This window comes from Muntiacus reevesi, chromosome 3 (genome assembly GCF_963930625.1).
Source record: "Muntiacus reevesi chromosome 3, mMunRee1.1, whole genome shotgun sequence".
Lineage (NCBI taxonomy): Eukaryota > Metazoa > Chordata > Mammalia > Artiodactyla > Cervidae > Muntiacus > Muntiacus reevesi.
In genome coordinates, this window is record NC_089251.1 from 136,546,857 (window position 1) to 136,573,856 (window position 27,000).

The window sequence follows — 27,000 nt, forward strand, 5'->3', positions numbered from 1 at the left end:
TATATCTAAACCATGACTAACTCTTTAATATGCTAGCTGATAAAGACTTTGCAAATGAAAACAATAGCTATATATGCAATAGTTTACAGATCATTAATTTTTTCTATAAATAATAACTCAGTTTCCAGATCTATCTAGTAGTTCATCAACAAGAAACTCCATTGAAATATCTTGTTGATGGAGTCCTGTTTAAAAATATATTATAAATCCATTAATCTTGAGAGGTACTTTGTGTGTGTGAACTTCAAAGGCAAATTAATGAGAACATTTTACACCAAGACATTTTAGGCTTATTACTTACTATAAAGCTTTTGGGGTCACTTTCTTATAACAATCATCAATTTTAAAATCACATTTTCATTCTTTAGGCTTACAGTGGCATTTTAGAACTGTGCCTATTTGTTAACATGGTTGTTTCAATTTTAAGTATGAGGGCTTGGGGGAGAAAAAATATATATGTATAAAAACAGCTAAGCCCCTTTGGCAGGTGAAAAAATGGTAGAAACATAAGATGAGACTTCTGGCTGTTATGCCTAAAAGAGTCTGTTTAGTGTAGTGCCGTGGATTTACCTAATCTTTTCCAATATGTTACCCATTTTTCTTCGTTATCTGTCTCCGTGATGTCTCATCTCTCCAACTGACTGCTACAGGCTAGCAATCTGTAACAAACACTCATTCTCAATCTTTAGATGTAATAAAAAAAAGGGGGGGAGACTACAAGATTAATGGCCCCAGCCGTAATTATAAAGTCTCAAACCACAGATATTATAGGACCTTTCAAATTTTACTCAGGGTGGAAGAAGCTGGGTTATCACTATAGTGTGAAGATAATGGTCTCTTAGTGAAGAAAATGTTGAGTTATTTGATCTGGGAAGCTGACTGTGTTATGAGTACTGTTAGGAACTGTGGAGAAGAATTTATTTCTTCCCTCAAGAAACTTGTAATAATGTCATCCATTTCAGTTGTCTCATGATAATACCTATTTCTTATTAATTCATAGGGGAGATAGATCTATATTGGAGTTGTCAAGTAGAAAGCAGATGAAAACAGGATGCTCATGGAAACCATGCCATACACAGATATTGGGAATTTCATACGGTTCATCGTGAAATAGAACCTGTATATCACTTCTTAAGTAATGAGTACTCTGATAGAATATAAACAACAAATGTGGGAATATTTGGGGTCTTCCTTTCCCACCTGCTCAAACATTCTGTGTCTGCCAGCCTGATCTTTCCAGTGCATTGGACCAAGCTGTCCCTTATAACTACACACACACACACACACACACACACACACACACACACACACAGTCTCCCTAGAATGTTGTATTGTACACTTAGGATATAAGTGCATTAAAAAAAAAATGAGCAGAGAATCATTTCACCAGAGATCTGGATGGAATAAAATCAATTTAGGGAGAATGTCAAAGTCAGTCATGCCATAATAATAACACAATGGGAAGAGAGTAGAAAATTGAAAGCTTTGTGATGGGACAAGGCAGGAAGAGAGAGAGAGAAAGAGAGAGCTTGGAGGATAGGGTTGTAGTGAATGAAAGACTTATGAGAGTGAGAGCTAATATTTAGAATTGTGGCCATGGGCAAAACTTTGGATCTCATTTAAAATACCCTTTGGGAGGAGTAAAGTTCTTTCATGTGAATTTTGGCTGTTGAGTCATGCTTCTCAAATGTGAGACCACTCACAAACTGAACATGTACCCGGTTATGATTCCTTGGGGATTCATTAGCACCTCTGACTAGCAGTCTCAAAAATGAGCGTTATGGGGTGGGCAGAGACCCCACCATCAATGAAATGTAATTGTCTGCACTAATCCAAAGGATTGTGCATCTGTATGTTTCTGTTTTTGTCACGTACTTTGGTATATTCTCTGCCCCCTCTCCCTCCTTTCATGTAACTGAGCTGAAATATTCAAGAGTGTGATATTCCAGTAGTGGAGAGAGATTTAACTGCTTTTGGATTATTAATAACATTCCTGTTGTTACTATGGCTTCTCAATGCTTGCAGAGACCTCTGGAACCCACTGTCCCTATCGACAAAGCCTGTCAAAGTTCCTAAGATGTCACAGGTTCCCTCTTTCCCATAGCTTGATTTTGATGCCTCACTGATCATTTCAACTGTCTGCATAAACATGTCTGTCTCCAGATTGCTTCATTTGTCTTCTGTATTACCTCTGCTGACCAACTCCATCTCTGCCTCTCTTTGTTTATCTTTATATTTTTATATACAATATAGTGAGGGAAGGAGAAAGGAAGTAACATGGATTGATGCTTATTGCATGCCAGGTGCTTTAGATACACCATTCAACTTAATCACCTCTAACATATATAGGAAGCAAGTATCATCATCTATATTTTATAAATGAGGAAAGTCAGCTCAGGTAAAGTTTGTTGCCTAAGGTCCCATCAACTGTAAATAGTGAAAACTGAACATGCGGTTGACATGTCCACACTGCTATATTTTAAATGAATAACCAATGAAGACCTACCATATGGCACAAAGGAATTCTATTCAATGTTAAATAAGACCTGATTTAGTCTTTTTTGGGAAAAGCCTTGGAGAGAGAAAACAGAGGAGCCTCCTGTGCTGCAGTTCATAGTATTGCAGAGTCAGATAAGACTGAAGCAACTTAGCACAAGCACAAGCAGAATATATATATATTCAATGTTCAAAGAGAGGTCAATTTAGTAGAAAATATGATTGATTCAGTTGTTATTATCTATTAAGTTTCAACTGCCCATATGCTATAGAGGTTATGATAACCAACTAGCAGTTAGATATGTAAATACAAAGGTCAAAAGTAAATCTGGCCTGTAGAGCAAGTCTCATTTATGGGAGTCAGATTTTTGCTTTTGCTTGCTTCCAAGTTTATACCTATGTTTTGAATATCGATGTTGCCAAAGATACTACCTTTTAATATAATAGATAGATCATATATTTTTAACGTACCTTACACTTGCTGATTTATTAGATAACAATATTAATGATCTCTAGTATTGTAATTTCTAAACATTGTTAGAAATACATGTTTTCTATGTTCTGTTTACTAATGGTTCTCAATGCAATCATTAGTAACACTTTATAATGTTTAATCTGCTTAATTGAATTCCATGGACAGAGGAGGCTGGTGGACTAAGTCCTTGGGTGGCAAAGAGTTGGAGATGACTGAGTGACTAACATCTTTGCACTTGTATTCTAGAAACTGATATTTGATATTTTTAAAAATGAACAGATCATTTGTACTTATTAAAAAAACTGGATGCAGATAAAAATGACTTCAGTTCAGTTCAGTTGCTCAGTCGTGTCTGACTCTTTGCAACCCCATGAACCACAGCACGCCAGGGCCCCCTGTCCATCACCAACTCCCGAAGTCCACCCAAACCCATGTCCATCGAGTCGGTGATGCCATCCAACTATCTCATTCTCTGTGGTCCCCTTCTCCTCTTGCCCTCAATCTTTTCCAACATCAGGGTATCTTCCAATGAGTCAGCTCTTTGCATCAGGTGGCCAAAGTATTGGAGTTTCAGCTTCAACATCAGTCCTTCCAATGAACACCCAGGACTGATCTCATTTCGGATGGACTGGTTGGATCTCCTTGTAGTCCAAGGGACTCTCAAGAGTCTTCTCCAACACCACAGTTCAAAAGCATCAATTCTTCAGCGCTCAGCTTTCTTTATAGTCCACCTCTCACATCCATACATGACTACTGGAAAAACCATAGCCTTGTCTATATGGACCTTTCTTGGCAAAGTAATGCCTCTGCTTTTTAATATGCTGTCTAGGTTGGTCATAACTTTCCTTCCAAGGAGTAAGCGTCTTTTAATTTCATGGCTGTAGTCACCATCTGCAATGATTTTGGAGCCCCAAAATATAAAGTCAATCACTGTTTCTCCATCTATTTGCCATAAAGTGATGGGACCGGATGCCATGATCTTAGTTTTCTGAATGTTGAGCTTTAAGCCAACTTTTTCACTCTCCTCTTTCACCTTTATCAAGAGGTTTTTTAGTTCTTCTTCACTTTCTGACATATGGGTGGTGTCATCTGCATAATCTGAGATTATTGATATTTCTTCTGGCAATCTTGATTCCATCTTGCACTTCTTTCAGGCCAGCATTTCTAATGATGTACTCTGCATATAAGTTAAATAAGCAGGGTGACAATATACAGCCTTGATGTACTCCTTTTCCTATATGTATCCCAAAGAAAATGACATCAGAGCTTATGCTTTATGCACATTAGAAGGAGTTATAGGAGCAGAGTGCAATAAATGACAGTATTGTAAACTGGTTATATGCACAATAGTACTTTTGAATAATAGATTTTTCAGTATTTTATCTTCTCTAAACTGTGAGCTATAATTTTCTGTTACAAAAACTGCTGTCATAATAGTTACTAAAATATATTTAATTGCCAATTTTATTGCCATTTACAGTTGAATCAATAAATAAACAGTAAAATCAAAGTAAATGTCAATTAGAAATTTAAAAATGGACAGGAACAAAAAATTTTGACACAAACACGCTAAGTGACATTTTATCAAGGAACTAATCTCTTCTTCCACTTAAAGGGTGCTTTCTGTTTTCTTATGGATAAAATGGAACAAATGGTAGCACTTATGATGCTATTGTATAAATTAAATGAGATACTATGTGGAAAGCACTCAGTCTACTAGTTAGAATGTAGAAAGTGCTTAATAAATTATAGATGATGTGGTGAGGTTGATGATAATGATATCTAGATTGAATTATACAACACAGTGTAAGCCTTAATGTGTAACATAAACGCTTAAATACAAAAAGCAAAAAATAGAACACATAGAGAAGTTAATTAACCTAACTAAAGACTAAGGAATGACACAACTCGTAACAGAGAGAATTAAAGTCTTACCTGTCCCATGCAAGGTAGACTCTGCGTCTTTGTATATCTGTCTATTGACATTCACATGAAATACTGATTTAGAGCCACACATGGCAGGAATTTACATTGATCCTATTAAATCTCTTATGTTACTTTTGGCTCATTTTACTTTCCAAGTGCTTTTAAAATCTTAACTTTTATCCTGTGTGTGAGCAACCACTGCTTTGTCCAGACTTGTGTCATTTTCAAAAACAGCAAGCACATTCCATTGTTTTATCCAACTCAGTGATGAAAAGGTCAAATATGAGAGGTATGTACAGAGGCCTTTGACACACTGCTAGAACCATCTCATAAATCTAGGTCCACCAGGACATCAGTCGTTTTATCAAGGGTTCTGATACATGTGCCAGGCATCCACAGAGCCACACATCAGTGTCAGATCCCATCAGTGTTCTCCAGAAGCACATAAAAAAGGACCTAGTCAAGTTCTTTCTGATATCCAGATCATCCCTCCATAAGCTATAAATCTTCTTTAAAATAAGGCATGACATTAGTGATAGTCTCTTAATGTGTATTTTTTTTAATATATGTACTGATCTCCTGCATACCCTAAGTGTTCCATAAAGCTAAAAGGTTAATTTAATTATAGTATGTCCATATGAAGGGACATAAAAACAGCCAAAAAAAATCACATTTGTTTAATGTCACTTCAAAATGTATGGTATAAAATATGAAATATATCTGCTATGAAAATAGCAGATTACAAAACTATGTATTTTATTAATTTATAAGCTGTATATAAGTGTATATATATATATAATAACATCAAAATGCAAAGTTTATGGATGATATTTATCTTATTTTATATTTTCTGAATTTTAAATAGTTTGAATTTGAACATGTGTTAGAAGTAAAATCTAGAAAATCCATCTGAAATATTTAGCTTAAATAATGTAGGTAAGAGAAGACCTCATTGAGAGATGGCGTCTAGGAAAAACAAGAGAACAGGTGAACCATTTGACTACAAGCTATCAAAGAAAGAGAGGTCCAGGGAAGAAAAGCATAAAAATTCTAAGTGAGTCATGCACTTTGTTTATCTTCTAGAAACAGCAGGAGTGAGAGTGAGAGGAGTGAATCAGAAAGGGAATAGCAGGAGGTAAGGTTATGGAGGCCTGGAAGAGAAGACCAAATATTCTCAGATCTCAATGACCATTAAAAGGAACTTGGGCTTTTTCTTTGAGAAAAATGGGAAGTTAATGGGATTTGACCTGGTAGTTAACTCATTGGAAAAGACCCTGATGCTGGGACAGATTGAGGGCAGGAGGAGAAGGGGACGACAGAGGATGAGATGGTTGGATGGCATCACCGACTCAATGGACATGAGTTTGAGTAAACGTCGGGAGTTGGTGATGGACAGGGAGGCCTGGCATGCTGAGATTCATGGGGTCACAAAGAGTCAGATATGACTGAGTGACTGAACTAAACTGAACTGAACTGAAGAACATCATGTGACTCAGTGGTAAGAATCCACCTGCAATGCAGGAGATGCAGGTTTGATCCCTGGGTCAGGAAGCTCCCTTGGAGAAGGAAATGGCAACCCACTCCAGCATTCTTGCCTGGGAAATCCTATAGACAGAGGAGTCTGGCAGGCTACAGTCCATGGGGTCACAGAAGAGTTGGACACAATTTAGCAAATTAACAGCACCACACCAGCTAATATATTGAGAAGAGATGGTAAAGAAGCCAGAGCAGAAACTAGGACACCAGTTTGGAGGTTATTGCATTTTCCAAGCAAGTAATAATAATGGTTTAGTGATGTGGGTGTTTGAAAATGATTGGACACTTAGATGTACTTTAAAGTTAGAATCAACTGGATATGCTAGTGAATTTAGATCCAGGATGTGACGGGAAAAGTGTTGCTGAGAATGACTTCAGAATCTAATGAATTTCTGAAAAGGTTGTGCTGCTATTGTCTGAGAAGGAGAAGGCTTTACAAGGATAAATTTTTGGTGGGGGTGGGAAGATCAGGGATTACGTTTTGGACATGTAAATATTCAAACTTTTGCTAATCATACAGGTATAGACATTTTGCAAAGAGTTACAAGCATAAAACTGTTTGCACACGGTCCAGATATGTAAACTTTAGAGAGTTTAATCTATTATGATTATATCAGGATTGACTGTGTATAAAATACATAAAATTTTTAGAGCATTCCTGAAAGGGCCACCACAAAATAAGGCTGAACAAGCTGGACACTGCAGACTTCCAAGCAAATATCATCTAAATAGACTACACTCTATCTAGGATGAAGGATGCTCTGGGATGTTCTTAGTAGCCCTGGTTGGTTCGTTATAAGTGCTCATAAATCTACTGATTCTTTTCATTATTATTGATTGCAAACAGTAGACATATCTAAATATATTCTTTTAAGTCTGCTAGTAAGGTCTTTAGCTCAGACTTCATCTTATATGTTTTGTATGACATTTGACATTGCTTGGAAATAATTCTATTCCTCAGTAGGGGGAATTCTACTTTATGTTCACAGCTATGAGCAGGGATAATTGATGCTTTATAATTGCTTAATTTGATAGAAATCTTTGACATTATCAAATATGAAAGCTTCCAGTTTTTCGGGAAATTAAAAAAATTATTATAATATGAATCATCATTATTATTGATAGTATGACTTTCCAAATCATAGAAAAAAAAAAAATCAAGGGAACATGTTGGTTTCTTTGCTATGGTTCTCTTTAAAGTTTGTCCCTGTTTGTTATAGTAGTCTACAGAAGTTTAAAACTATGCTGGGAGAATATAAAATATACAGAATAGTAGTATCATAGATAGCATTGTATCAGATCTTTCCATTCAATGAGAAATTAAATTACTTTAGAAAGAATTCCTTTAGTCTATTCACTTGACGTATTATGTATTAGATTACTTCTGTCCGTAACTCTTAAGACTGAAGCGACTTAGCAGCAGCTGCTGCAGCGACTCTTAAGATCACATGAGGCTATGGATGTAAATAAGTAGCAATCTTATGTTCTAAATAGGTTATCATCAAATTTCTCTTTGACACTGAAATTTGTGTACATCAGTCCATTCTTTTAGATTTTGTAGATAGAAACATCTGAACTCAGCATGCTAATAGAGTACCTGGTTTCCTTTGTTATGTATGACTTAAAGAGGTTTTGAAAAATGATACTCTTAATGGTTTTCCCACCTCACTTTCCCCAGGCTTCTGTTTGTACCTGGGTTTTCTGCTATTATCATACGTATGCTAAACTGTGTTTACAGAAGACCTCAGAAGAATCAAAAATTTGCTAAGTAGACTGAGTGTTTTGAAACCTTTGCAATTCTGTGTGCCACACCAACTGGCCAGCCTATCAGCTCTTCCTCTGTAATCCTGCCTGAGGTGGTCATGGACTTGAAGATAACTGCGTACTTTGGTATCGTAGATTTGTCCTAGGTTGTTGAACCTATGGGGAAACGGTGGATAGAAGTGTTGAAGAATGAGCTTGGTATATTTCACCCTTCTGTCAAAAATTACTCTTGATCACATGAATAGGTATGTTCCTCTCAATCCTTTGGCTTAGGTTGCTTGAAATGAATAACATGATGCTACTTGTAAAAATGTTAATGAGGTTGACACTCCTTACTTCTTTTTCAATACAGTAATTAGTAAAACAATTAAACACCAAGTCTTGATTTAACTTGCTGCTAGGTGAAGTGAAGTGTTACTCACTCAGTTGTATCCAATTCTTTGTGACCCCATGGACTGTACCCCACCAGGCTCCTCTGTCCATGGGGTTTTCCAGGCAAGAATGGTGGAATGGGTTGCCATTCCCTTCTTCAAAGAATCTTCTCAACCCAGGGATCGAACCCAGGACTCCTGCATTGCAGGCAGATTGTTTACTGTCTGAGCCACCATGGAAGGTGAAGAATTCCATATATATATATATATTTATTTATTTATATTTATATTTATGTATGTATGTGTATATATATATATATTTAATTTTTAAGTTTGTCTTTCTAGTCAGTGAAAATACCTATTCAGTTTTTTTCTGAAGAGCAAAATCTATAATGATAAAGTTTCCATTCAATAATTAGCTTTCAAATCATAAAGATAGGAAGATTGAATTAAGACTATATGAAAATGTAAAGTAAGTCTATAGAAAAAATTGTGAGGATAAATAAACACATGACAGTGAGAACTGTCAGATAGGAATAAGGGAAATATTAACATCTGATAAAAAGAGCAATTTCACATTACATTAATGCCATTAAAACCTACTAATACATCATTTGTTGGAATCATCTTGTGACTTTACTATCATAAGGGTGATTTATAAGTATTTAAATTTGAAAATAAAGGCTATGTATTTTCTAGGACTCCGGGGGGAAACAAAAATGCAAATTAATGGAAATATATTCACAAATCAGAGTAAACACTGAAAATGAGAGATTGCTAGATTTTCACATTGTTTAATTCTGTACGTTTAGTTACCAAGCAGCTGATCAGATCTAATTGTCACAAAATATGGCCATGATGTTAGTAGAGTTTGGAATTATATGCCGAAGTATCATACTTTTATCTATATGCTTTGTTGTCTTGGAGACATTATCCTTGGAATCCTTGGAATTACTTTTTAAAAATGGGTTTCTATACCTCATCACAGACTATAAAATCAGCATTTTGCACAAGCTACTCACATGTCAACACTAACTTTTAGGAATCATACCCTGACACCTTGTTCTACCTTGCAAGTCAAATCACATCTTTTCAAAGCTCAAAAATCTTGACCAACACCATAACACCTATGCAGAGTAAACGGCCAACCAAGACTTTCAAGATGCTTTATAAGCTCATACTTCAATGACTATTTCTATGCAGATTGCTCAAGGGACCATAAAGTATTCATTATGGCCCCAAAGAGTTATGCACATCCATGTCTCTGTCATTGTTTAGGTTAACCTTTCAGCCTGGAGCTCTTCTCCCTCCTCCTCCTTTTCTGCTGGATAAACAAGACACCCAAGCCCAATTGAAATGCTTACCCCCTATGGAGATACTTTTTTTTTTAAATGGAGATACTTTTTTAAAACCTTTTTTTCTCTACATTATGCATACCCATGTTTTTTATTATCATATTTATTTGCCTGTATTCCTGCCTATTTCCTGGTTTTGAAAGCTCCTTGAGGGCAGACACTGACTTATTTGTCTTTTAATGTTCTGGTCAAAAAAAGGAACTGGTTTAGTGTAGACTTTCAAAAATGTTTCACTTTCCTTTTTTGAAATATATGGTCATAAAAAAGATACTATTCTCTCACACTTTCTCCAGTAAATGTAGTGTTAAGAGGTCAAGAATGCCAGTTTTTAAAAGAACTGAAAGAAGACTCCAAGGATGTAACGGCATCACCTTTTAGCTAGGGGCAGTTTGGGGATATAATCTTTTATGGTTGCCAGTGGCTTTATATTTTGTAACTCTTCAACTATCCCAGCATATTACTTGCATAAGGCAGTACAGAGGTGCATATTAAATCCTGCCCTTGCTGTCAGGCAGTTTCACAAACAAGAAAAACTTCCAACATGAATTTATGACTTAAAATTATCAATGGACATGAATTTGAGTAAACTCTGGGAGTTGGTGATGGACAGGGAGGCCTGGAGTGCTGTAGTCCATGGGGTCACAAAGAATCGGACATGACTGAGTGAATGAACTGAACTGAACTGAAAATTATCAAAGAGACTCAGGGATTCTAGCTGCTAAAAAAGAATGCAAAAGCTACATTTTTAATAACATCTGCTGGACAAGCATAAAAGATTAAATTTAGTCCTATTTGTTAACATCTCAGTCGCTTCAGTTGTGTCTGACTCTTGGCGACCCCATGGACTGTAGCCCATTAGGCTCATCTGTCCATAGGATTTCCCAGGCAAGAGTACTGGAGTGGGCTGCCATTTCCTCCTCCAGGGCATGAGCATGAGAATGATGAATAATGGATTGACAAACAGAGGTGACTGCTTGTGAATTGAAATAACACTTATATGCAATAATCAGCACTCATTTTTTAATTATTTGTTAAAGTGAGAGAAATGCTTTTTAAAATTTTTGTTATGTAGTTAAGAGATCTTCAACTGAGTCAGAATGACAGGAAATAGAAATATTAATTTAAATAACTATGCTATGACTAAACTGAATAGAAACATCAGGTTCGTATTTTTAACTAGTGGATTTTCCCAAATAGTTTTAAAAGAATTGTCACAATAAATAATGAAAACAAAAATGATGTAGTTGATTGAAACATGGAGATTGGCAGATTTTGATGGCATTGACAAAGGCTCAGGGCCGCTAAATGGTTTGTGCATTTACATAAGCTAGTGTCTAATTTCTCTTTTTTCCTGTCCTCCTTTTAAAAACAAACTGCTGGAGAAGTAGTTTATAAAATGAAGTGACACTAAAATATTATTGACATATACAGTCTCTTTTCCCCATGGACTCAGGCATTCCATGGTACAGCTCATCTGAGAATAGAGGACAGAAAGAAAGTTTTGAATAAGGCAGTAAGCCATAGTTAAAGTATTAGCATTTCTGTTGGGACACAAACAATAAGAGGCCACATTTATTCTCCCCACTGGGATGCTCTGGGCAGATCTCATTTTGGGTGTTCTGTAGATAAATCATATTGGGGAACATAATGGACTTCAGAACTACCAGGCTTTACACTGGGAATGATCCACCACAGCCTGGCTCTGTCTACCTCTTTCTTCTTGAGCTGGGGGTGGGGAGTGACTGTTGAAAAAATCATATATATTGACTTCTTTCTTTAAACATATAGAGGGTGGACATCAGATATAACATAACCAAAACCTTTTCCCTGAATTAAGCCTGAATTTTCTTAGAACAGTAACCATTTCTGCTTCAGCTTAATTCCAATATTTCTCATAGTTCCTGATACACAGATGCAGATGCTATTCAAGAAATACTTATAAATAGTTGGATGAGAGAGAAATAGGAAAGAAAAGTTAACAGATTTTTCCTCCCCAGTTCTGGACGAATAATTACTAAGGAGACACTTCTGGGCAACAAAAAATGTTGGGGGAAAAAAGCTAAAAACAGATTTTTAAAAAAATATTAGACATAATAGTCCCTAAAACTACCTGCATCATATTGCCAACTTGTGTCTGACTCTTTGCAACACCGTGGACTGTACCCTACCAGGCGTCTCTGTCCATGGGATTCTCCAGGGAAGCATATTGAAGTGGGTTGCCATTTCCTTTGCCAGGGAATCTTCCTGACCCAGAGCTCAAACCTGCATCTCCTGCTTGGCAGGAGGATCCTTTACCTCTGAGCCACCTGGGACACTCCCTAAAACTACATTACTCAGTTGTCTGCAAGAATCGAACGAAGTTAGCCCAAGTGCTGTATATCACACAGTTTTGAAAACCAAAAGCTGAACTGCTGAATGCCTGAATGGATATCAAAAGGCTCAGAGCTCTAGAAACAGTGAAATGAAGGACAGGGCAGAAGGAGCACCCATTGATTCAGGAGCAGCAGATTCAATTCATGGTCCTCCAGCATACTTATCGTTGTAGAACTTGACATGTGTGGGCCAAGCGATCACCTTCATTTGGTTTCTAAAAGGGATGGAGGGGATCTAAGTCAGAGTAAAACCCTGGAAAAGAAGCATTGTTAGGTTCCTCTTTTAGGAGTGATTAATATTTTTGTTTTAATATGAGTGAAAAATGGAAACTACCAAATAAAATTTCTTAACAGTACATAGACATCATAGTTAAATTATTAATATTTAAAATGTCTGTGTGTGTGCAGGCACTATATCACTGATGCCCAACTAAATGGGTCTTGCCATCACATTTTGATAAGAATCATAAAATTTCTAGTAATACTTCTTTTATATTAAATATGAGAGTACGCCTTGAAATGGTGAATTGAAACTGCAAGAATAAGAAGATTAAAAAATATGTAATCCATTTAAAGGGGATCCATCGAAGATGTTAATATGTCTAATGTTACTCAGCACATTTTAACAGCTACAGATAGTTGTTCATCAACAATAAATAAAGCTAAATATTTTATTAGAACCAAACACTATTAGAGAAGTCATAGATTAAAGGATAGATCTTCCTCTGCTTCAGACAATTAACAGACTACTATGTAATGGGCCAATTTAAAGGATTTTAACATATCTAAAGAAAGACATCAACATTAACCACTTTCTCAAAAAAGTTTGTACTCAGAAAAAGTTTGTAATGCTTTCCATTCTGTCTCACAGTTCTTTCTAATTTCCGCTGGTATAAATCAATTTAGATTTATTAGCTTTATACAAAAGAACTCCAGTCAGTTTTTAATAATAATTATCATTATCACTGATTAAAGTTATATTGTTCAGGCCAGATGGAGTTCTTTTCCTGTCAGCTAGAATGAGCTTGCATTATGTAGTTCTAATGTGTTTGGATTTAAATAAACAGATGGCAGAGTGACAGGATATTGTATGCTGGTGATGTCAGTAGCAGTGCCTCACAAACAGAATTGCTTTAAATAAACTCCACTGGGACCAGGATCTTGATACTTGTAAGACTGTGGCTGGGATTGAGCTTAAGTATTGTATTAATTTGAAAATAGTGCTGTTCACTTGTGGAAGAATAGACCAGTAGGATGGTCTGAGGGTCAGCCTTTGAAAGGGTATCTGCCGAATCTGTCAGTTAACTGTGGAAGTTTTAACATGCTAGGTCCATACAGTCTCATAAAGAGAGACAAGAACAAACAAACAAACAAAAATGCCCCAGTTGTAAGAACTTCCACATCTAAAAGGAAATAAAAATTAAATAAAAGGAAGGGTTAAACTGTGGGTCAAGGAAAGATGGAAACTTTGATATAACCTTATTCCATAATTTTTACAATGTATTTAGCTATGTTAAAATGAACATCTTGAATAGGTGTGTAGCCATTCACAATTTATATTAGAAAATTAACAATAAAGGTTAATAGTGTGTTATAGAAAAGATTTTATCTTTGATAAATTTTTGTGTCCATTTTCCCCTAAAGATAAGCCCATTCCATATCCTTGTACTCACAAAAGTTTGGAGTCAACCTATGAAATTCAACAGCAAACTTCAAGGAGAGTCAGTACACATGATTTTTTCTATCTAATATTCTTTTGTTGTGATTGTAGGGAATTTTTCTGTGGGACAGCTTTTTTCACTGGGGCCAGTACCCATAGTAGCATCATCATTAAAAGGAAAATGAGGCCCCAGGAAATAAAGGCTGATCTTTGAGAAAGAAAGTAGTATCAATAAAAGTTTTAGAAGAGGATATTAGAAAAATAATTGAAATTAAACTTCCCCAAATAAACTAATTCTTTTAAATGCTTGAAATATTTATATGAAGTGTTGGTTTGCAAATTGTCACCTGTACATAAAAGGCAAGGAGAGGTGGAAGAAAGAGGCAGCCCACACTGGATTTGTAGGTGGCAAGTTTCATAAGCTAGGGGACTTAAGTATGAGACTTGTCTTGGGCAGCAGCAAGATAAGTAGATTTCCGCATCTGCCTGTCAGAGTCTTAAAAGTTTGAGTCAAGGTCTTAACTAAATTTGGTCACTTACGCGGTCCAGATGGTCTCAGCAACACCTTTCTCTCTCAAGGCTATGTCCTTGAAACAGCTGCTAGCATGAGGATAGTCAGAGGGACATACATTTCAAGGACAGCGGAGCAGGTGAGAAGCCTCTGATCGCCCAGGTTCAGCTTACAGGTCAACTCAGACACAACCTCCGAATGTCCTCCTCCACAGGAATATAGCTAATATTGTTTCGTAGCTATAAATGGAAAATAACCTTTAAAAATTGTGAATCATTGTGGCATACACCTGAAACTTATTAATGCTGTATATTAATTATACCTCAATAAAAAATTTTAAAAAGACGAAGTGCAAACGGATGGTTACCCAAGGGGAAGGGGGAGGGAAAAATTAGGAGTTTGACATTAAAATATACACACTACTATATAAAAAACAGATGACAAGCCAGGACTTTCTGTATAGCGTAAAAGTGATACTCAGTATCTTGTAACAACCTATGATGAAAGAGAATGTAAATATGTGTATACATACATGCACACACACATACACACACTTATTTGTACAAACTAACTCCTTGATGTACACCTGAAACTAATACAACATTGTAAATCAGCCATATTTCAATAATTTTTTAAAGAGACAAAAGACCTTTGACAAAAAGATATAATCTAAATTATGTAAACAACCTTTTTTCTGAAGGTTTACCCTATGTTTGTAATATATTTTTGTTTTCATCGACTCCACCTTCTTTTACACTATTGATTTAATCCTTAATGTTTGTTGATATTAGTGGGCTGTGAACTTTTGAATTTATATCAAGTAGAATAGATCAGTAGAATAAAAATATTCAGTAGTTGAAGTAAAGCTTGTTTCATGTAAATATTTACTTCTGACTATCCAGGAGCATTCACAAAGTCATGTATTTCCTTTTCTTGTAATATGGTGAGAGGATTTTTGAATATCAAGAGATTGTATTTCTCTGCTTCGTATGTATTTGACATTCAAATTTTGCTACTTAAATGGGCATTTTATGAGCTATGTTTCAACTCTAGTATGACATAAAAATCCACATAAAGAAGTAGGAATATTTCTTTTGAGATGTTAGCTCCCAGTCAGAGTGAAAGATTAAAGATGATAATGCACACATGCTTTTTCCTATTCTACAGGCGGACGTTGCCACAAGTCCTGTACGGGCCGATGCTGGGGACCCACGGAAAATCACTGCCAGACTTGTAAGTGTTCAACAGTGAGAGAACGTAGGCGTGGAACGGTCACGTAATTTTGATAACTGAAGCCCTTCACACTTCTGGTTGTCAGAAACGTGAAAATGAGCTTTGCTTCTGTGTGGTAGACTAGTTTCTATGTAAGTCAACTGCCTAATTTCATTGCTTTCAAGTGAAACATCATCATTTCTTATATTTCTTTGTGGTTTTTAGATTAATGATACAGCACAGATGTGGTGATATTAACAATGACTTCAGAGTCCTGTACATCAGAGGAAGTAGGAAATTCAAATGTATACAAAATGATAATTAACTGAATTTCAGGTTAACTGACTATTTCAGTGCTTTTCCCAAATAGTAACCTGACTATCCGTTCACTGGAGAAAGAAAAAAGGAAAGGATACTGTGTACCCACTCTGTTCTTGGCACAGAGATAAAAACTGTGTGAATTATAAATATAGATTCACTATGAAACACAATGTATCTTGCCCTTAGTGTATATTATCTTTTGTATTAGTTCTTAAAATAAGTATGAGGATCATCATCACTGCTAAGATATTTGAAAACAAACTTTACTGAACATAAAGACAAATATCTAATGTTTTAACATTCTTAAAGATGTGATGCTTAAATCAGTACTGAACTTTTGCTAAGCTTAAGGATAAATGTTTTCTTTTAAAAGGAAACACAAAATGCTCCATATAAATGGTAAAGAATTTTCTTCCTGCTGTAATAACAACAGCTGAAATAATAAATGGAAAAGAGTGTGGAGGCTATTTGAAATGTATTTCTTTTTTTAGCATAGAAGACACAGAAAATATTATTTAAAAATTTGAACATACAAATATTAGATATTGTGGAAATTCCTTATACTGTTGGATGAAAATGTAGACTTAAATTAAGTTATTTAAGAAAAGCAATGTTTTATGGCAGCAATGTTTTGGCAAGAATTTTAAGCAGGATTCTAAAGTAGTATTGGATTACTGTGTGAAAGGCATTCACTGTGACATTGGACAAAATGTTTTGTCATCCTACAAATACAAGAGAGCCTCACTCTCATGTCCAAAGCAAAGAATAATTATTCAGCAGGCAATGTTAATAATACCAAAGGTTAAGAAGTCCTATAATAGATAATTAATCCAGGCTGGGCCAATCAGATTCTCTTTCTAGAGAATTTGAACTTGGGATCGACAGGTGCTGGTTACACCACCTTAGAAACTTAAAGAGAGATTAAACTTAGTTGAGATGTCTGTTTTGGAGCCATGTGTATTCATGAAAAGGAGAAATAACCAGTCCTCAGTGACACCGAAGAATTAATCAGCCATGTAGAGGCAAAGGATAATTGGAGAGAGAACGATTTTGACCATTTTTGCTTCCTTGTTCTCTGGGCTTCCTGATGTCCAAATGTACTTCTTTCTTTGAGGACCTTAATAAATGCAATATTCTAATACATTTGAATTAGTTTTATTACTTGCCACAAAGTTGGGGTGGTAGGGAGTCTTGAGTAAGACTGTTATCAAGCCATAGCTCATGTTATCAAATCATCAGCCACACAGTCATTTAATTCACCTAATTTTCCAGCATGGAAATTATAAGCTCACTATAATAACATAAAATTGGCTTAATGGTCACTGTGCCTACTCCACAGAGTCTATCAAATTTAATTCCACAAACATTTACTTATATCTGATACATGCAAACTCAAATTTTAGAATAGTATTCATTTGCATGGATTTTTATAGTTTATAAAATATTTCCATTTTAAAATTTATTTTCACAATATTTCTATTATTTAAAGAAGTCAGTTATCATTAACCTCATTCCACAATCGGGAAATGTAAACACAGGAAATATTTAAGAGAGTTGTTAAATTTATGCAGGTAATACCTGAGATTTTGACCTAACTGTCCTGAACCTAAGAATAATACTGTTTCCTATATACCATATTGCATAGCAGTTTAGGGGACAAGGACACTGGATTTATAGTCAGCCAGACGATAAAAATCTCAGTTGTTTCCACTTTCTAGCATAAGAAAGTGATTTAATTTTTAAACCTCAGTTACCATATCTATAAAGTGGAGATATTAAACTTACCTCAGAGGGTTACTTCTTTGGAATCAAATTCAATACAATAATAATGTGGTTTATATGTTTAAGTATTTTTGCTATATACTAAGGATAATATAAATAATGGGTAATATTATAATAAACTAAAAGAGATACTATTAGAAAACTTAATCCAACTGAAATCTGAGGGAATGCATGTAGGAGCAGAACTTCAGACCACTTCTACCCTGTGAATGATACTGACGTAGATGACTGGAGAATAAATAGCAAAAACACTGGAGTGAAGAGAAGGATGCTTGCCTTTATCACTCACTTCTGTTCTCTGTTTCCTCCTTTGAGTCACTCGAAAGATAAATTACATATCCATATTTATAGAGCCCAGCATCCTGAGGCAAAATGTATTTTGGAAGTACTCAAAGATGTATTTATTCTAAGACCTGAAGTTTAGCAGTACAATCAGAAATTTTGAGAACAGACCTTATGAGAGATTCTATAGAGATATTAGATAACTAGAGAGCTCATGGCAAAGTGACGTCCTTGATGAACATTTTTTTTCCAAAGAAATGTAAAATTTTTCTAGCTTCCTTTAGATTACTGATAGCCCTTCTGCTAGTTAAAATTTATCACTTACCCTTACAGTGTTTTGGCCACCTCATGCAAAGAGTTGACTCATTGGAAAAAACCCTGATGCTGGGAGGGATTGGAGGCAGGAGGAGGAGGGGACGACAGAGGATGAGATGGCTGGATGGCATCACCGACTCGATGGACATGAGTTTGAGTAAACTCCGGGAGTTGGTGATGGGCAGGGAGGCCTGGCGTGCTGCGATTCATGGGGTCGCAAAGAGTCGGACACAACTGAGCGACTGAACTGAACTGAACACCTACTTCAGATGTATTTATCTCTGAGCCCTGATTAAACTTTTTTAAAATCAGAAAACAAGCTGGGCAAATTTTTGAAAATATCCTGCTTTTATTGACTGAGCATACAAAAATGAATTTTAGGATCTTTTAGACATCATCTTTATCATTTGCAGATGATTTCTTTCCTTATGACTGAAGCAAATTCACTTCAGTGAGGGTTTCTTTGGAGGTATTCAATTTCATATTTGTCAAATATTTCATTACTTTTATGAATAATTACTCTTTGATATTTTGCATATATTAGGAAGAAAGGTAAAATATTTAAAAGCTCCACACCTTAGCCAAGGACACTGACCTCAAAATACATATTATTCGCCCCATTATATCAATGCTGACATCCTCCCACAGGGTTTCCTCCTAAAACAGCAAATATGCCAGGAATGATCCTCTGCGTCACTAAAGAGTAAGAAGTCACAGTAAAGACAAGTAATTCAGGTCCTAGGAAAACAAGTCCATGATAATGAATGACTTGTTAGGATGAATGAAGTGAAGAGTGGTGATTAGAGTGAAAACATCTCTGAGCAGAGATATGGAAAAGCAAAAATGGTGATGATATCGATGATAAGTTTGAGGGAAGGTCTGTAGGATTCAGAAGTTTTAAAAAGAAGAAATGAGGAAGAGGTTTGAGGTTTTGTTTTTAATAGATTTTGCGAAGTGGGACGAGAGTGTTAATAAATAGACAGCTTAGTATTGTAGGTGGGCAAAATGTGCCACCTTAAAATGTGTCTCTTTGGTATGAGGATTAATTTAGGCTGACTATTTTTAAGGCTTGGAAAACTTGGAAAACTTTGATCTTCCCCCTAACTTCCTAGAAAAGTGCAGATAAATAAGCTATCCCATGAAGGGAACTGTGCCCACGGACACCCATAGCATGAACTAGGTGTGTTTGATGAGGAGGCACTTCGCAGTCTGTTAGATTCCTCTGAATCCCACTGTCTCTGTGTTCCAAACATTCACTTTTCTACCTCCATCTCAACTGGCTTCATCACCGTTGGAGTCCCAAATAGCTTTTCCCAACATCCTGCTTTGTCTTTAGCTGAATATTGTTTTTAAAGTGAGAGTTTTGGCCATTTTGGCAAGACTCAGTTTTATTGCATTTCTCCCATGCGTACATGTTATTAATCTTTTATTTGACTTTCTTCTGTTAAGCTGCCTCCTGTCAATATAATTTGTAAGCCAGCCAGAAGAATCTAGAAGGGTAGAAGAAAATTTTTCTTCTCAGCACTTTGGACAACAGTTCACCATGCATACCTATAAAATTTTTAATTTTTTAGCAAAATTTAGTAACATGTTGCAACTTCTTTTATATCCTGCTTTGGTTGTTACAGTTAGCTTTGATTGCATATTGAATAATGCAAATGTGCCATTTTCCTCTATGACATTTGATAACCTTCATACTGTAAACTCTGAAGCCAGCAGCTATTTTAAAAACGTTTTTTTCTAAAATATTTTAAAAATTAAAATATTCCTTAAAAAATTTAGAAAATCTAAAGAATTTTGTAAATATTAAAGCAAGTAAATTGTTCTTGTAGAATCAAACCAGGTGTTCCATCCTGTTTTACTCAGGAGTCTGATTTTCTAAAATAGCTTAAATTCATTATTTTAAGATCCTTTTTGGTGTTAGAGTATCATGACTATAAACCTAACAGAAATATTTCTCACATAGTTGTAAAAGGTCAAAGTAGAACTTATGAAGGGTACTGTGGGCCTGCATTGTACATGGAGCCGTGACTCAAAAGTTGAAAGTGCTTTAAGCTCAGTTAAATCGTGGCCGCATTGCTGCACAGCACAGCTTAAGTAAATTGATTCAGTGGATTAATGTACTCATGTCAGGGGAAACAAACTTATCTGCTGTGTGAAGTCTGAAGCTTATAGTAGTATTATTTAGTAGGCTTACTGGTAAGAGTGACAACTCTCTCTGTTCCTAAGAACTGAGTCCTAAGGTTTGCGCTAGAAGGTTTAGGTGTGAAAGAGGCTAAGCTTTAAGAAATAAATAGTGATGATTAAAGGAACAAAGTTATCTCTGTCCCTGCAAGATATATGAATCACACTTATCTCATTTAAAATAGATACTGCATGTCCTTTTTTATCTTTAAGCACAGTATCAGGCCAGCTTTCTCTAGTCTCCTGTTATCAGCCTGGGTGGTTATTTCATTTTACGCGTTTCTTTTGTCATCTCAGTTAGGAACTGTGCTTGGGAGGATGAGGCAGGCATAGATCAAAATATTACAGTTTGATTCTCCCAACCTTACACATTTTGCATTAAAGCACTTATAATTGTCCTTAACTGCCGGTTGTATAAGTCAAATTTTCTCGGCTGATTACCACTCAATATATTCTTCAGTTTCTAGTTGCTTTATAAGGGATGATTCTTGCTTAGAAACTAATTGAAAAATGTAAGTGCACTTGACAATATGTTAAAACATTGTTGCCTTTTAAACCAAAATGTCACAGCAAAAAAAAAAAAAAAAGAGGAAATGAATGCTTCAGCTTGTTCATTAAATTGATTAATGAAAAGCATTATTTTAACCAAAGGAAAACTTCTAGAGGGATTCATCTTTTATTTCTACAGTATTCTTCCTACCTAGGTTATCTCAAAATCTTTTTTTTAATTAAAGTAAAATAGCATTGAAATTAATACAAACAGTATCTTTGTTTTAGTGTAGATAATTGTGAATAGAGCATATTATGATATTGGCAAAATAAAAGCTTGTGCCAACCAACACTTTATGTTATTTATTGTTTCTGTACAAACTATATAGAACATGCTAGGAGAAATTAGAAATTATTTAGCATTTTTCTCATTTATTATACTTGTGCACACAAAATTACTTTCAGTAGTTGCAATATATTAAAACTTTAGTTTAATAATAGGAAGAAAACCTTGGTCTGACTTATGGATTATATTCAGTTCCAGGGTGAAATTTAGAAATAGCTAAACTTGCTTTTATTCCTTCTAAAATATGTTTGGAACTTCTTTGAAATGAATATTAAAATATAAGAAAAATATTATATATGTTTCTTCCTCAAAATTTAAGCAAGGAAATGTAGCAACCTGAAACTAAATTGCATTTTTTTTCCCATGAAATTTCCAATTTTCCTGTGGATAGTAAAATAAAAATGGCAAATGATTAAAATAATATATTAATTATTCTCACATACATGCATACAGTTTGTCTAAAGTGTAATTGTATTTACAATCTTTCTGTAACAAACCCTTTTTAAAAAGAAGGTGTAATGCAGTAAATAAATATCCAATTAGAGCAGAGAAAAGCAAGTGGGAGTTAATGAAGAGAAAAGAAGTGCTGAGCCAGCAGGCTCAATCAATCAGGATAACAGCGAGCCTTTGTTGAAAGCCAAAGTCTTTAATTAAAACCCTTGTATTTTACTAATAACTTTGCATGTCCATAACCCTTCCTATTGATTTCAATTATTTCCTTATTTTGGGATTAGTAGTTTCTGGAGATATTATAAAATTAAGGGAAGCACTACTAATATGCTGTTTATTTTGCTGTACATTGATAATATTTGTTGTAATTGGATGATCTTTCTCAAAGATTTAAAGAAAGTGATGTTCATTTTAGTTATCTGAAATGCTCTTTATAATACAATTTAATGTGATTCAGGGAATATCGTTTAAAGCCATGCTAAAGGCTCAAGGGGTAAAATGAAGTGTACAAAATTATGCCTGTTCTCTGGAAATGCTCTGGGTACAAGACAAAGCCAAGGAGTGTTTGAAAAGATTGGAAAGAACACTGAACTGAGGACATCAGATGATGAGAGATTTAGTCCTATTTCTAACCAAACTAAGATTCAAGGAATTCAGTTTTCTCAAGTTCCCTTATGGACCAAATAAAAGTTTGAACAAAGATGATTTTTATACATGCTTTTCTGCATAGTTATGATGTTTGCTCTATACAGTCAGCAAAAACAAGATTGGGAGAGAGCTGACTGAAGCTCAGATCATGAACTCAGTGCCAAATTCAGACTGAAATTGAAGAAAGTAGGGAAAACTACTAGACCATTCAGGTATGACCTAAATCAAATCCCTTACAGTGGAAGTGACAAATAAATTCAAGGGATTAGGTCTGATAGAGTGCCTAAAGAACTATGGATGGGGTTCATGCCGTTGTACAGGAGGCAGTGATCAAGACCATCCCCAAGAAAAAGATATGCAAAAAACCATTATGGTTGTCTTAGGAGGCCTTACAAATAACTGAGAAAAGAAGAAATGCTAAAGGCAAAGGAGAAAAGGAATGATAGGAGAAAAGGAATGATATACCCAAAGAATAGCAGAGTTCCAAAGAATAGCAAGGAGAGCTGAGAAAGCCTTCCTCAGTGATCAGTGCAAAGAAATAGAGGAAAACAATAGAATGGGAAAGACTAGAGATCTCTTCAAGAAAATTAGAGATTCCAAGGGAACATTTCATGCAAAGATGGGCACAGTAAATGACAGAAATGATATGGACCTACAGAAGCAGAAGATATTAAGAAGAGGTGGCAAGAATACATAGAAGAACTGTACAAAAAAATCTTCACAACCCAGGTAATCACAATGGTGTGATCACTCACCTAGAGTCAAACATCATGGAATGTGAAGTCAAGTGGGCTTTAGGACGCATCATTACAAACAAAGCTAGTAGAAGTGATGGAATTCCAGTTAAGCTATTTCAAATCCTAAAAGATGATGTTATAAAAATGCTGCACTCAATATGCCAGGAAATTTGGAAAACTCAGCAGTGGCCCCAGGACTGAAAAAGGTCAGTTTTCATTCGAATCCCAAAGAAGTGCAATGTTAAAGAATGTTCAAACTACCACACAATTTCACTCATCTCACATGCTAGCAGTGTGATGCTCAAAATTCTCCAAGCCAGTCTTCAACAGTATGGGAACCGTGAACTTCCAGATGTTCAAGCTGTATTTAGAAAAGCCAGAGGAACCAGAGATCAAATTGCCAACATCTTTTGGATCATCAGAAAAGCAAGAGAGTTCCAGAAAAACATCTACTTCTGCTTTATTGACTATGCCAAAGCCTTGACTTTGTGGATCCCCACAAACTGTGGAAAATTCAAAAAGAGATGGGAATACCAGACCACATTACCTGCCTCCTGTGAATTCTGTATACAGTTCAAGAAGCAACAGTCAGAACTGGACATGGAACAACAGACTGGTTCCAAATCGGGAAAGGAGTATTTCAAAGCTGTATATTGTCACCCTGCTTACTTAACTTGCCTCTACAAAGTATATTATGTGAAATGCCAGGCTGGATGAAGCACAAGCTGGAATCAAGATTTGTGGAAGAAATATCAATAACATCAGATATGCAGATGACACCACCCTTATGGCAGAAGGTGAAGAAGAACTAAAATACCTCTTAATGAAAGTGAACGAGGAGAGTGAAAGAGTTGGCTTAAAGCTCAACATTCAGAAAACTAAGATCATGGCATCCGGTCCCATCACTTCATGGCAAATAGATGGGGAAACAGTGGAAACAGTGGCTGACTTTATTATTTTGGGCTCCAAAATCACTGCAGATGGTGACTGCAGCCATGAAATTAAAAGATGCTTACTCCTTGGAAGGAGAGTTATGACCAACCTAGACAGCATATTAAAAAGCAGAGACATTACTTTGCTAACGAAGTTCTGTCTAGTCAAAGCTATGGTTTCTCCAGTAGTCATGTGTGGATGTTAGAGTCGGACTATAAAGAAAGCTGAATGCCAAAGAATTGATGCTTTTGAACTGAAGTGTTGGAGAAGACTCTTAGAGTCTCTTTTACTGCAAGGAGGTTTAACCAGTCAATCCTGAAAGTCAGTCTTGAATATTCATTGGAAGGACTGATGCTAAAGCTGAAGCTCCAATACTTTGGCCACCTGATGTGAAGAACTGAATCATTTGAAAAGACTCTGATGCTTAGAAAGATTGAAGGCAAGAGGAGAAGGGGACAACAGAGGATGAGACAGTTGGATGGATGGTATCACCAACTTGATGGACGTGAGTTTGAGTAAGCTCTGGGAGTTGGGATGGACAGGGAAGCCTGGCATGCTGTAATCCATGGTGTCACAAAGTGTTGGACACGACTGAGCTACTGAACTCAACTGATGATATTTGCATGTGGGCACACACATTGGTTAGCCATAGATATGAATGATACAGATTTATGCTCAGATATTTTGAGGAAATATTTTATGTTAGTTTTAGCCTATAGACGGTGACTTTGTATGCTCGGAATGCTTGAGGCATTCACCTGGGCCACTACTACATGGTAGTCCCTACAGGTATTTTCTGGAACTGAGTCAACCTTGTGGCTGAACCAGCCCTTGTGGTTCTTATTATAATTGCAAGACGTACCTCAGCAGTAACCATCAGGGAACTTTGAAAAAGCATGGTTTATTATTCACAGGTCAAGGAGGTACGGCAGGCTCAATGGCTGCCCGGTGAGGTCACAGGTAGAGAGAAAGTGTAGACCTGTAGCCCTGTCTTTTTTGGAGTGAGTACAGGTTAGTACTTAGGACTTTACAAGTTCACTCTTTACTGATCAATTTTAAATATAGCAGCAAGAATTTAGGTATGGAAACAGAAAAGTGAGGTCACTTAAAATGTCGGTTATCTGGATTACCAAAAACTTTTTTCCTAAGAGGAGAACTTCATGACCAGGTGCAGTCTGGCTTCTTATCTAGGAGTTTACTAGCATCTGTGTCATACACCTGGGATATGTTTGTTTGAGATGAATGTCTTAGAAGTGGATGTCTTAGCAATCAAGGGCTTCCTGGTGGTTCAGATGGTAATGAATATGCCTGCAATGCACAAGACCTGAGTTCAATGTATGGGCAGAAAGATCTCCTGGAGAAGGACATGGTAACCCACTCCATTATTATTGCCTGGAGAATTCCATGGACAGAGGAACCTGCAGGATTACAGTTCATGGGGTCACAAAGAGTCGGACACAACTGAGCAAATAACACTTAGCAATCAAAAGCTTATATGCCTGCTAAGTTGCTTCAACTGCGCCCAACTCTGTGTGACCCCCATGGACTGTAGCCCACCAGACTCCTCTGTCCATGGGATTCTCCAGGCGATAATACTGGAGTAACTTGCTATTTCCTCCTCCAGTGGATTTTTTCAACTCAAAGATTGAACCCACCTCTCCTGTGTCTCCTGTATTGGCAGGCAGGTTCTTTACCACTAGCGCCACCTGGGAAGCCACAATCAAAAGTTTAATGTCAGGCATTTACACTCCAGGAATGTAAACTGTGGGTTGGGTAGAAGCAGGAACCTAGCAGTGAGATCAGAGAGAGTACTGCACGTTTGAAGGATTATTGAGAGGGCATTGAGAAGAAAAGTCAGAAATATCTGAAAATGTTATGATTAGAAGCATTTCGTGGGTTTTCCCTGGCAGTTCAGTGATTAAGAACCGACCTTGCAATGAAGAGGACTTGGACTCAATCCCTGGTCGGGGAACTGAGATCCCACATGCCATGGATCAGCTAAGCCCGTGTGCTGATTCTAATGAACCCATTGGCCACAGCTAGAGAGTCTGTGCATCTCAGTCAAAGATCCCATGTCCCACAGCTAAGACCTGACCCAGCCAAAAAAATAAATAAATGTAATAATTTTATTATGGCAGTAATAGCAATTTATTCTGAATGCTTTGTAGCAAAAGAGTCGACTGTCATTAGAATAACTATCTTTAACTATACAAGAGATGATTTCAAAGTGATCTACATGTGACATGAGAGTGTCCTCTAATTAATAGAACACTCATTATAGTCACTGTTTTCTACTCTCATGATTAGGGAGTTGGGTAAGCCTGAAGAAAAATACCCTCCTTAGAGTTCTGCCTTGCATTAATCTGAGATACATCATCTATTTGCTGATTTAACTGGTTCAGCTGGAGGAAGAATTAAGTAAGTGGCACTGGGATGAGAAAGGAAAGAAGTGGATACTGGATACTTGTCAGTTGTGCTTGTTTTATTAGAATACATGTGAATTCTCAAAATATCAGATGTATTCCATTTATCAAGCCAATAACAATTTTATTGATAATTTGAAAATGTATAATAGTATCATGGATACTTCTTGCCATTAACATAGGTATTTTCAAGAGAAATAGTAGCTATACTAATTTATGGTGAAGTAATAAAAGATAGACCCAAAGTATCATTTTCACATATCACTGATGATATTTATTTTGCAGTTATCCAAAGTCTTTTGCCCGTGAATGTTTTTCTTAATGGAACAGTTACAGCATTATGACTATAAGAATAACTGAGATTTTGCTCTGTTTTGAATATTACTTGAACTCAGATAACTGTTGCCCCAAA

The 27,000-nt window shown here is 36.1% G+C and overlaps 1 protein-coding gene across 2 annotated transcripts in view; it reads left to right on the forward strand.

Annotated features, from left to right (window-relative positions):
• ERBB4 (erb-b2 receptor tyrosine kinase 4) overlaps positions 1 to 27,000 on the forward strand; it is a 1,213,162-nt gene that overhangs the window by 841,099 nt on the left and 345,063 nt on the right. For both annotated transcript variants that reach the window (XM_065930645.1, XM_065930646.1), the window contains exon 5: positions 15,634 to 15,699. In XM_065930645.1, coding sequence (XP_065786717.1) covers positions 15,634 to 15,699 — 66 coding nt within the window. The remainder of the gene's footprint in view (positions 1 to 15,633; positions 15,700 to 27,000) is intronic.